General features: G+C 34.3%; 1 protein-coding gene across 3 annotated transcripts in view; it reads right to left on the bottom strand.

Annotated features, from left to right (window-relative positions):
- Positions 1-2,264: 2,264 nt before the first annotated feature.
- STXBP5 (syntaxin binding protein 5) overlaps positions 2,265-12,415 on the bottom strand; it is a 163,752-nt gene continuing 153,601 nt past the window's right edge. For all 3 annotated transcript variants that reach the window (XM_068984863.1, XM_068984864.1, XM_068984865.1), the window contains 3 exons: positions 9,487-9,598; positions 5,309-5,529; positions 2,265-3,249 (listed from right to left, as the gene is read on the bottom strand). In XM_068984863.1, the coding sequence (XP_068840964.1) occupies positions 3,208-3,249; positions 5,309-5,529; positions 9,487-9,598 (375 nt within the window). In that variant the 3' untranslated portion in view covers positions 2,265-3,207. The remainder of the gene's footprint in view (positions 3,250-5,308; positions 5,530-9,486; positions 9,599-12,415) is intronic.

The raw sequence follows: 12,415 nt of genomic DNA, 5'->3' as shown, positions 1-12,415 counted from the left end.
AAAACATATATGGAATATAGAACTCAGGGTAAAACTTTGAAGTCCATGGTGTCTTTCACCTATTTTTCCTTTCCTCAGTTGTTTTCCCACCACTCCTGTAATCAAAAACTATGTAACACTTTCAGACTTGTTTAAAACACATATCTACACAAAATAACTTCAGACAAACCTACAATTAAAAAGTTATAAGGAAAAGAGATATGTCTTTCTTTAAAGTTCTGTACTTAAATTGTCATATACTACACATAACAACAGACAATTAGCAGCATTTTTTCACATCCATAAGAAAATCAAATTAAGAAGTTAGCAATAGCTCAGTTATACCTATAACCATTTTTGGAAACAGTACAATTGAAATGCAAACCAAGGGAATTAAGATGATGCAAAACTTCAAATGATGTAATATACAGAAGTTATCAGAAAGTTTCAAATAAACTTCTAAAGCAAATACATAGGGATTTTGGTTTGAAAAGTGAAATGAACCAGATATGTGGTACATAAAGGGAAACCACTTCCTACTGACAGACTGCTTATCAATGAATACTTCAATGATTTGAGAGTCAAGGACAAATGCAACAAAAAATAATGTTTGAGGATATGGAGGAAGCACATAAAAATCTTTCATTTTTCTAATATTTTCTATTTTGACTTTTTTTTTGGTTTGTTTTCCTGAAATCTTGGCTTGCTGGTGACTATAACTTTTTGTGTTAGAAAAAAAATAGAGATGTTACCTCTCAAATTACAATAAATTCCCTGGGTTAGTTATTACTGCAGACTGTCTCTTATCTACAGACTGAATCAAGTATAACTCTGAGAAGCTTATTTCCTATTTTCAAAAATACTTCAAGCTTTCCTATCCTACGTGAGTTTCTAGTTTGCTGTGCATAATCTGTAGATTAATTTAAAAATGAAATAAAATAACTCGAAATATTGATTCAAGGTTTTCTTATAAAACCCACCTCAGGTAAATGTATTTACTTCTCTATTTGAAAATAATTACAAGATTGGTTCATTTTATATACAACAGGAAAAATGACAGTTGATATAAAAATTAAGTTGATATACAATTAACACAAAACAACATAGCAAATCAAATAATTGGAGCTAATATGCCCTTACACATGAATGGGGAACCAACCATTCATGTATATTACTTTACTTAGTGCTTCTCAACTTCAAGTCCATTAACTACTGATTTTACTGATGACGCAAAACTGTACCTTTAAAAAATGGCCTTTGAAAACTTCCTGTGACATATTATGGAACAATGGGTTTATTAGATAATATATGATACAAATTAAGCAATTTGTAAACTGCTACATGTTCATTATGAAGCTGGCATTAACTAAACAGAAATGTTACTCATAGGTCTTCCTACAAATTCAAAAACTTTTGAAAATGACTGTATTTTAAAAATATTTCTTTTGGCTTGATCAATCATCTCTATCACATATATTCAATCCCTCCCTAATGACAAAGTAAATTTTAATGTAAACTTTCATATCCCGTAGTGCACGTCATAAAATGTAAACATAAGAGCTTTATCAATGAAAATGGTAAAGAGGAAAAATGCAAAACAGACTTGTGAAATTAATGTGTTCTATATATACCTTTAATGATTGTATGGAATAGAAAAACAACCATCAATTTGTGCTCTGATTATTTCTTAACGACAAAAGAAAATGGTTTTAAACTATTTTTTTGTAGAAGAAAATATTTTAAATTTCATTAAGTATAATGCTTCTAGATTATTCATCCTTTGTCGCTTTCAGAACGATTGGTAATAATCTCAGATGAGCCTGCAGAATGGGCTTACCTACTTCCAGGTCTATTCCATTATCTCTTTTCTGTCCGTGTGTGCTGTTTTAGTACCAGTCATTTATTGTCCACTGATGGTCTCATTTCCTTTATACTCCAATACAGACATAATTTAGTTACCAAAATGCACATATTTTCCTTTTTGGTTTTTCAAAACCTTGAAAGGACACGTACAGATTTATAGTATATTTCTACAGAAAATACTTTGTAGGTCAGACTAGACTCTTAGATAATTATTGACAATGGATGCTTTTGAGTTTTTCCATGCGACAGCATGTGTGCTAAGAGTAAATTGCCTCATCACCTGAGTGTACTGGAACTGTTAGCAAATAAAGGGGTATTTATTTTCTTATTTTAAAGGGAGCTGAACATTTCACTGGAATGATGAAACATTTTTTTAAAGCAATTTTAATCAAACAATGCAAAGGTACATTGGGTTAAACATTTTATAAAAATTCAAGCAAAATTAAAAACTTAGCCGATTTCAACATCTCCACAAATTTAACCAGTAAGTATTTTGGTCAAATCCACCTTTAGCTGAATTAATGAGCACAATGGCAAGAGACACTGAAGTATTCTCCTCGGCACAATGGAGGTTTCTCTCTTTCCACATCGCACAGTCACTACATGGAAACTCCCAGAATGATGAGCAGTTCAGTCATGCTCTACACTTTTCTTTTCAATGAAAAGTGATGTATCGCCTTGTTTTGCTTTTGACAAAATATGGACTAAACACAAGTATACAATAACAAGAATCCAAGAGTAGCCATACACAAGTCAACTATGTGTATGTTTTTATTATTTAAAGCCCACCATTCAGCTTATCTGTCTAAAGATATGGTAACAAACGGTTTGTTGTTTTTTTTTTTTTTTCACTATTGATACTGATGACCAGTCAGTTGAAGGGAGGGAAAGTCCAAGACAGCAGTTTATACTTCAGTCAATGACACAAACATAACTCTTTTGGCTTCGAGACTTCTGACTTACTGCCTCTCCCTCAAAGAGGTCAAACACTGATGGCAAACAGGACAGCATGGAGTCTGTTGGCATATGAAAGTTTAATCCAGGAATGATCCAGGAATAGTCCCTGCCACGTCTCCTCAGATCCCTCTGTTTCTTCATTTGTAACGTGTGACCACCATCCTAATTCCCAGACTGTCAGCTCATAGCTGGCCCGCACCATCTACTCCTCGTTGAGTGTGTGTGAGCACGCCTCAGTTAAAGCCACGTGACTGAGGTAAGACAGGGCGTGATTGTGCTAGGAAAGAGCAGTATCCAGTGACAAACATCCCTTTCTTGTTAACTTTCCTAAAGTGAAATCAATAACATAAAAAAGGAAAATTCTTTTTCCTTCTGGCTGACGTTGAACTTTAGCTGGGTTTCTGGTTATCAGAACTGGTACCACTTCTTATCTTTGTATTTCAACATCATCTAAAGGGGAGAAAGTAAGAAAAAAAACATGTTTAAAAAATGTTTAAGAATAACAACAGAATAACAACAGATTAATAACAGAATAACAACATTTATAAACTGGTTTCTACAGTTTTCTAAAACATTAAATTATTCTGAAGCATTCTTCAGTTTTTAATATTCAGTATTCATACTGAACGCAAGAAATAAGAACTGTTCTGTTTCAAGGAAAGAAAGACTATAACTATGAAGAACGAGCCTAGAAGGTCCTCATATTCCTTAAAAGACATGATATAAGTAAGTTTTAGCTCAGTGCATTCTTTGGTGACATAAGCTAGTAACTTAAAAAATAAGTAACTTTCAGTTCTCTTAACTGAATTAAAAATAAAGCTTAAAAAACATGGAGAAGGAAAGGCTGAGACTAGTCCTGCTGCCATCTACAGTTTGCTGAGTAGCTGACTCTGAGCCATGCACTTTCCCTGCATGGATTCACTTGATCCTCACAACAACTCTATGTGCTGGGCATTGTTAATCTTCCTGTTTTACAAATGAAGAAACTAAGGCTTAAAGAGGTTAGTCAAGATAACACAGTGGTGAAACTGGGATTTGAACCCATGTAGTCTAATCCAAAAACCCATGATTTAACCAACTCAATGTACTGTCTTTTCTATACTCTCAAATATGGCTGAGGAACATTTGATAGAAGGGAAAAGCTAACAGCTAGGTATTGAGCTCTTGGCTAAATATTTAGACTGTAGATAGATTCTGAGGCTGGCTGAAATGTTACATGCCTTAGAGATCAGTCAGGTTCATTGTTATGTGAACATAAGTCTTGACTTAGATTTGAAGGCACTGGCCTTTCTTTATCTGAGGTGTGTGGGCCTAATACAAGGACTCACAAAAATCTCTTTGAAAACCTGGAAAAATCTCTCTTAGGCCAAGTTACCTCTTTCATACATGCTAGCTGTTAACATTATTGAGCAAGGAAGAGATGGCTTTTGACCTAAAATTTAAAGAAGAGCTATTACTGACAGACTGGGTACTCAAATGTAAAAACAACCTTAATTTGGTGTCTTCAGGTAATAAAAGCAAAATGTCTTTGAGGGCTAGGCTAGGAGCTAAATGTGAGAAGTAACCCAGTATGAAGTATCAGGGAGTGGCAGAGCTGTCAAAATGAGAAACATGTACCCCATTCCACCTGCTGCTGCTGCTGCTGCTGCTAAGTCGCTTCAGTCGTGTCCGACTCTGTGTGACCCCAGAGACGGCAGCCTGCCCAGGCTCCCCCGTCCCTGGGATTCTCTGGGCGAGAACACTGGAGTGGGTTGCCATTTCCTTCTCCAATGCATGAAAGTGAAAAGTGAAAGTAAAGTCGCTCAGTCGTGTCTGACTCGAGACCCAATGGACTGCAGCCTACCAGGCTCCTCTGCCCATGGGATCTTCCAGGCAAGAGTACTGGAGTGGGGTGCCATTGCGTTCTCCGCCATTCCACCTAACAGACTTTAAATTCAGTTTTTCAAGGGTGTTATTCTGGCTAACAAAGTGCATTTGTAAGAGGCCAATTAGGGCTCCCTTACTTCACAGTCTGTTTCTAACCTCCACCAGAGCTTCCTCACTCATCAAGATGAATTCACTGCAAAAATGCACACTACTCCTCTGCATGAACTGGTCTACAGACACATTTAGTATCGCTTCACTGGATTAAATCTACCTAAAGAATCAAGAGACAAATTATTTTCTTTTCTAGGAGAAGTTAGTAGTAGAATCTGAGGAATTTAGGAAAATTAACTTTGTTTTTATTGTATTCCCTAAGTAACTACTGCAAAGCCACTGGTTTTGTTTAAAAAAAAGCCTGAAGGGGGAGCAGCTTCCTTCAAAATTCATAAACTTCAGTTAAGAGATCAAAGGCTACTGAGAGTCTTGTAATGGTTCCCTCTAGTGGCAAAATTTAGGAATCTGCAACCATACTGAGGATATGAGAAGAAAATTTATGTGTCAAAATACAACAGATATAAAAATACAATAATTTTCATACTTGCTTTATCTAGGCTTTTTGGCTTAAGTATCTGTTTGACAGACATACCTCATGAGCATGTTTAGAGAATGAATCTGCACTGGATAACATAGCTGCCGTTCTTTCTTCCAGGTCACTAAGTTTCTGCCCTCTCTCGTCCAGTGCCAGCCTCGCTCGTGCGAGTTCACCAACAACCCCAGAGGCCGCTCCTTTTACGCCTTCAATGCCACCAGGGCCAGGGATGTGCTGAGCAAGACTCCTTGAAGCCTTTCCTGAGGACGATTCTCCAACTGAATGATTTGATACATGAAAGAGTAACCCAGAAAATGAAAACTTTAATTAATAGAAAATTCTATCTCCTGATAACATTAAAACACACTTGACTGACAATGTAACTGAAGTATTTTTATATTTTACTTTGTAATTATTATGTATTTTATTATGATTGTTTTAACAATGAACTTTTAGATACTTTTCAAGTATATAGAAATATAACATATATTAATAAATATTTCATTCTAGTTCATATACTAGAACTTGAGCAAAAAAAGTGACAATTATTTGTTGGAATGGATGATGGGTATACTGATACAACTTTAAAAACAGTAAAAAAAAATCACTCTTAAGTGTCCAAAAATTAAAGATAAATTAAATATATTTAAATTCAAAGAGACAGATTTAAATATACGTATTTGTTTTATTCACTCTGTACTTTCCTCACACTTGAAATACTATGCTTTGGCTTAGAAGAAAAATGTAGAATTTATTCAGTATTTCTTTTCAGTCTCCAAAAGGTGTACATAACCACATTCCTTTCTTTCTATCCATTTATCTTGTTGCTTACCAAATAGACCACGTTTGTCTTCAACAGATCTCAGGAATTTATTGCTTCCTTTCCCTTCGCAACCTAGACCCTCATGACCTAACAACCTCATGACTACAAGTCTTTAAAATTCTGTTAAAAACTGATGTCAGATTCCTTCTTACTTTAGGATACATTTCTTTCTTTAGAAATGTAATTCATACCATAAAATTTGCTCCTAAACAATTCACTAACTTGAAGTTTATTCAGAAGGTTGTACAACTACTAATTCTCAAGGATTTTCATTCTCAAAACAAACCACCCAAACAACTGCATGATTATTAGCAGCCACTTTCCGTTTCCCCCTCATCTCAGTCCTTGGCAATCAAGAATCTCCTCTGTCTCCATAAATTTTCCTCTTCTGAACATTTCATACAGATGATTCACACACTGTGTGGCCTTGGTGTCTGGCTTCTTTCACTTAATGTCAAGATTCAATCATATGGTAGCATGTGGCAGTACTTCATCCTTTTTAATAACCGAGTAATATTCTATTGCATGGATATGGATATATAACATTTTGTTTATATATTCATCAGTTGATGAGCATTTGAGTTGTTGCCACTTTTTGGCTGTTATGAATAATGCTGCTATGAACATCTGCACAAGTTTTTGTGTGAACACATGTTTTCAATTCTCTTGGGTGTATACTTAGTAATGGAATTGTTGGGTCACGTAATTTCATGTTTAACTTCTTGAGAAATTGCTGGAGTATTCCAAAGAGGTTACACTATTTTATATTTCCACCAGCAACTTGTAAGGGTTCCAATTTCTCCATATTCTTAAGAAGATCATCTTTCTGAATACAACCATCCTGTGAAGTGGTATTTCATTGTGGTTTTGACTTGCATTTCTCTAATGACAAATGATATTGAGGATCTTTGCATGTGTTTATTGGCAATTTGTATGTTTTCTTTGGAGAAAAGTCTATTCAAACCCTTTGCCCATTTAAAATTGTACTATTTGGCTTTTTACTGTTGAGTAAGAATAAAAAAATTTAAGAATTTTTTTTTAACACTCTGGCTATTAGACTCAACAGATATCATTATGTTTTCTGACTTCTAATTTTAGAACATAATTTATTGTTTTCTTTGGTTGGTTTTGATTTAGGTGTCATATCTGAGAAACCACTGTGTAATCTAAGGTCGCAAAGATTTATACTTAGGTTTTCTTCTAAGAGTTTTATAGTTTTATCTCTTACATTAAGGTCTTTGATTCATTTTGAGTTATTAATTTTTGTGTATGGTGTGAGTCAGATTCTCTTGCATGTGGATATCCACTGTCCCAACACCATCTGTTAAAAGACCAATCTTTCAGCATTGGAGTTTCTTGGCATCCATGTAGAAAATCAACTGACCATACATGAATGGGCTTATTTCTGGACTCTCAATTCTTTCCCATTGGTCTATGTATCCATCCTAATGCCTGTACCACACTATCTTGATTGATTCCCGATTTGCAACAACACTGGAAATCAAAATGTAACTCAGATCTTTTTTCTTAAAAAAAATTTTTTTTGTGTGTGTGTATGTGTGTGGCTATTTTGAATCCTTTCCATTTCCATATGAATCTTAGAAACAGCTTATTTCTTTCTTCAAAAAACTGGCTTGGACTTTGACAAGGATTGTGTTGAAGATATAGATCAATATGGGGAGCACTGCCGTCTTAGCAATATTAAATTTTCCAATCCATGAACGTAGATATTAATCCATTTATTTATGTCTTAATTCTTTAAATGATGTTTGAATTTTTTAGCATATTTTTTAGTGTATGTTCTGGTATTTCATCTTTTTGATAAACAAAACTCCTTTCTTAATTTAATTTTTGGTTTGTCTATTGCTAGTGTATAGAAATGCAATTGACTCTTTATATGGACCTTGTATCCTAAAATCTTGCTGAACTTGTTTATTGCCTAGAATGTGTTTTATTTTTTAATTAAAAATTTATTTTGGCTGCACAGTGCAGCTTGCAGGATCTTAGTTCCCCAACCAGGGATTGAGAGCCCAGGGCCATGGCAGTGAAAGCGCTGAGTCCTAACCACCAGTAGTTAGAACCACTGTGTGTGTGGTTTCCTTAAGATTTTCTATAGGCAGGGATGTCATCTGCAAAGAGAGACAGTTTCATTCCTTCCATTCCAACTGCATGCCAACTATACTCTCTTTTTGCCTAAATGCCCTGGTTAAAGACTCTAGTACAGTGTTAAACAGAGAAGGTGAGACCTTTTGAATTCCCAAATAAAATTTAGAATAAGTTACAAAGTTTGGGGCAGCGAGTTGATAAGGGCTTCATTAAATATTTATTTGTGTATATGCTCACATCAGTTTTACTCTTAAGCTATGGCCCTTGGTCCTTGGGGTCCTTTCAAAGAGGAAGTGTTATTTATCAGGGTTGCCACCTTAGCCAATTCTGGGAGCCTACCTGGCTGGTCTTAACACAGTTCAGAACTGCAGCTTGCTGTAGCAAAGTACTCCAGGGCAAAAGTGGCCTCAGGTTGCAATGCTTACCACCTTTCCCCATGTATATTGTCTTCATTATATCATTAGCTCACTGATGTTTATAAAAATTGAATTTTGTACAGCTTGATCAATTAATTTTGGTAAGAATGTTATTCTAAATAATCAGTCCCCCATGACTTGAAGAGCAGTCCTCATTTTTTAAATGAATTAAAACTGACAATCCTCATTACCCAGATGACTGACCAATCATTAGGATAAATTTTTAAAATGAAACTACTACACTCTTACTTGCTAATATTTAATCTTACAGTTTTTCTAGTAAACTGAACAGAAAAAGAAAATTTTAGAATATTCTAGTAAAATACAAAGAATAAAAGAAAATAAAAATTCAAGAATAGCTAATAGCTCCTATTTGAAAGAAAGGTGAAACATTCATCAATTTACTAGTTCATTCAAGGACCAACTTCCAATCTGTGCCAATTCTATGGAAGATGGTACACGAACTAGACTTTACATTTTAAATAATCTTCTAAGTGCAATGAGAGTAGTTCTGGAAGTTTTATAAGATAAAATCAATGTTTACATAAAAATTTTTTCAAAGTTATCAACTAAAGTCCATTACAGAATTAAAATAATAATAAAGATCATATTTAATGAAAGTTAGAAAATGTTTTCAAATTACTCACTTAAAGCTTATTCCTTTTTAGCCTGAAGCCATGCTGATTTTGATTTGCTGAGTAAACTATTCCCCTGATTTGAGTTAGAATATGGCAGAAAACAATTTTATGCATTTTGCTAAAAGATGGATCCATCAGTTGTCGTGACAGAGAGGAAAAAGGTGAACATAAATTTATACACGTAAGAAAAATTTACATGGCTTGAATGTTTGTTTTATAGATATATTATCCAAATTAAATAAATCAACTTACATAGTTCTTCTCTATCGAGAGATTGTGCACCACCTCCAAACAAGCCTTTAAAGAATCCCCTGTTTGGTGCTTCAGGTGTTTCTACAGGAGTGAAGAGTTCACCCAACATTTCCTTTAAAATCAAAGCAAATTGTAACTGTTAAAGTTTCAGGGACACGAAACTATAATCACAAAACCAGCACTGTAAACTCTTTAACTAAGACTTATAACATTAGCTGTTGAGGTTCACAACTAATGAGCACATTTCAAATGATCAGATCTAGAACAGTCTGATTTGGTCAAACAGTAAATTAAGATGAACTTGACTAAGAGTAACTTGTTGTTTGCTACTTTGGCTAGATTACTTTCTTCACATTTTTAGCAAAGATGATTTAAGCTTAAACTGTAAGGAGATTCCAATCTTTATGATAAAATGTTCATATAACTATAACTCTTATTATTAAGAATTGGTAACTGTATTAATAACTAGGTCTTCTTACATTAGAAATAAGAAAATATATTAGCAAATTGAAGTCTAGTGTAATGATAACTGAGTCAGAAAATTAGTAGTTTAGAAAGACACACATCTTTTTTCATAAACATATGCTGGGAACAGAATTATGCCAACATACACCTGGAATTCCAGAAATCTGGCTGAGAGATGGAAAGGCTTCTTTCTATACTGTCAGATTTTCCAGAAATTTTTGTCAATATTCTTCAGAGCACAGAAACGGTAAAGGTAAGTCAGCAGACAAGAAAAACTGCTGACATTTTACTGACTTTGTAGATGAGACATAAAGAGGGAAGAGAAGTTTCTATAAAAGAAGGATGGTAGCAATATTATTTACAAGGCAACTCTGGGAAGCTTTAAAAGCAAAATAAAAGTATAGTGAGACTTGGGATTGCATTTCTGCCCAGTAAATAGAAGTAGCTATGACAGAAATGACGAGTACATAATCGGTTCCAGGTAGTTCTGTCTGATATTACATTATAGTTCGAGCTAAAAATATGTATTTTTTAGAGTTTCTTTCTTAGGGCTGGGCTAAGCAAGTTAATAAAGGATGTCCCAAGATTTTACTTTTAGATATATCCATATTCCTTTTTTTCATTTTTTGTTTTGTGGGATCTTAATTCCCTGACCAGAGATTGAGGCCAGGCCCTCAGCAGTGAGAGCATGGAGTCTTAACCACTGACTGCCAGTGAATTCCAAGATACACCCATATTAATGTTGTCTCCCCAACCAGATTATAAATGAAAGGAGATAACGTTAACAGTATACAACACAGAGTTTCACTTATAAGGCTGAAGTGGATTGAAGGCTTTACATTTAAATTTTCTTTCCTTTGGATTTCTATAAAGGGGAGTAAAACTAGAACGAAAAACTCCCTAAAGTCAATAAATCAAACCTGTTAAAATCCACCAGGGAATATACTAATACCTATTATTTAATTCAAGTTTACATTTGCCTGTATAACAAAGGTGATTTTAGACATATTTCCAATCTTTTTTATACAATACTCTGCAGATTATAATTTAAACTGCATTTATTAAGTCGATACAACAAACTGCAAACAGCTACCATTTGAGTGTCTTTTATGATAAATCAATAATAAGACATATATGGACATATATAGAGTCACAGCATAGAGTAATAAGACATATATAGAGTCACAGCATAAATATATGCTCTTTCAAATTTACCTCACTTTAGAATTGTGGTTTACTCTTCTTAATTTACTTATTGTTTAATGATCACATAATTTTATAAGTATAAAGTAGGATATTTAAAATGCAGAGATTATAGTTGTAAATATATGACAAACCCACAGCAAACATTATCCTCAATGGTGAAAAATTGAAAGCATTTCCCCTAAAGTCAGGAACAAGACAAGGATGCCCACTTTCACCGCTACTATTCAACATAGTTCTGGAAGTTTTGGCCACAGCAATCAGAGCAGAAAAAGAAATAAAAGGAATCCAGATTGGAAAAGAAGAAGTAAAACTCTCACTGTTTGCAGATGACCTGATCCTCTACATAGAAAACCCTAAAGACTCCACCAGAAAATTATTAGAGCTAATCAATGAATATAGTAAAGTTGCAGGATATAAAATCAACACACAGAAATCCCTTGCATTCCTATACACTAATAATGATAAAGTAGAAAAAGAAATTAAGGAAACAATTCCATTCACCATTGCAACGAAAAGAATGAAATACTTGGGAATATATCTACCTAAAGGAACTAAAGACCTATATATAGAAAACTATAAAACACTGATGAAAGAAATCAAAGAGGACACTAATAGATGGAGAAATACACCATGTTCATGGATCGGAAGAATCAATATAGTGAAAATGAGTATACTAGCCAGAGCAATCTACAGATTCAATGCAATCCCTATCAAGCTACCAGAGGTATTTTTCACATAGCTAGAACAAATAATTTCACAATTTGTATGGAAATACAAAAGACCTCGAATAGCCAAAGCAATCTTGAGAAAGAAGAATGGAACTGGAGGAATCAACTTGCCTGACTTCAGGCTCTACTACAAAGCCACAGTCATCAAGACAGTATGGTACTGGCACAAAGACAGACATATAGATCAATGGAACAAAATAGAAAGCCCAGAGATAAATCCACACACCTCTGGACACCTTATCTTCGACCAAGGAGGCAAGAATATACAATGGAGAAAAGACAATCTCTTTAACAAGTGGTGCTGGGAAAACTGGTCAACCACTTGTAAAAGAATGAAACTAGAACACTTTCTAACACCACACACAAAAATAAACTCAAAATGGATTAAAGATCTAAATGTAAGACCAGAAACTATAAAACTCCTAGAGGAGAACATAGGCAAAACACTCTCCGACATAAATCACAGCAGGATCCTCTATGATCCACCTCCCAGAATACTGGAAATAAAAGCAAAAATAAACAAATGGGAT

The sequence above is a fragment of the Capricornis sumatraensis genome, chromosome 13, assembly GCF_032405125.1.
Source record: "Capricornis sumatraensis isolate serow.1 chromosome 13, serow.2, whole genome shotgun sequence".
NCBI lineage: Eukaryota > Metazoa > Chordata > Mammalia > Artiodactyla > Bovidae > Capricornis > Capricornis sumatraensis.
The sequence above is the reverse complement of the archived record's forward strand: the minus strand, read 5'-3'. Positions and strand labels throughout refer to the sequence as shown.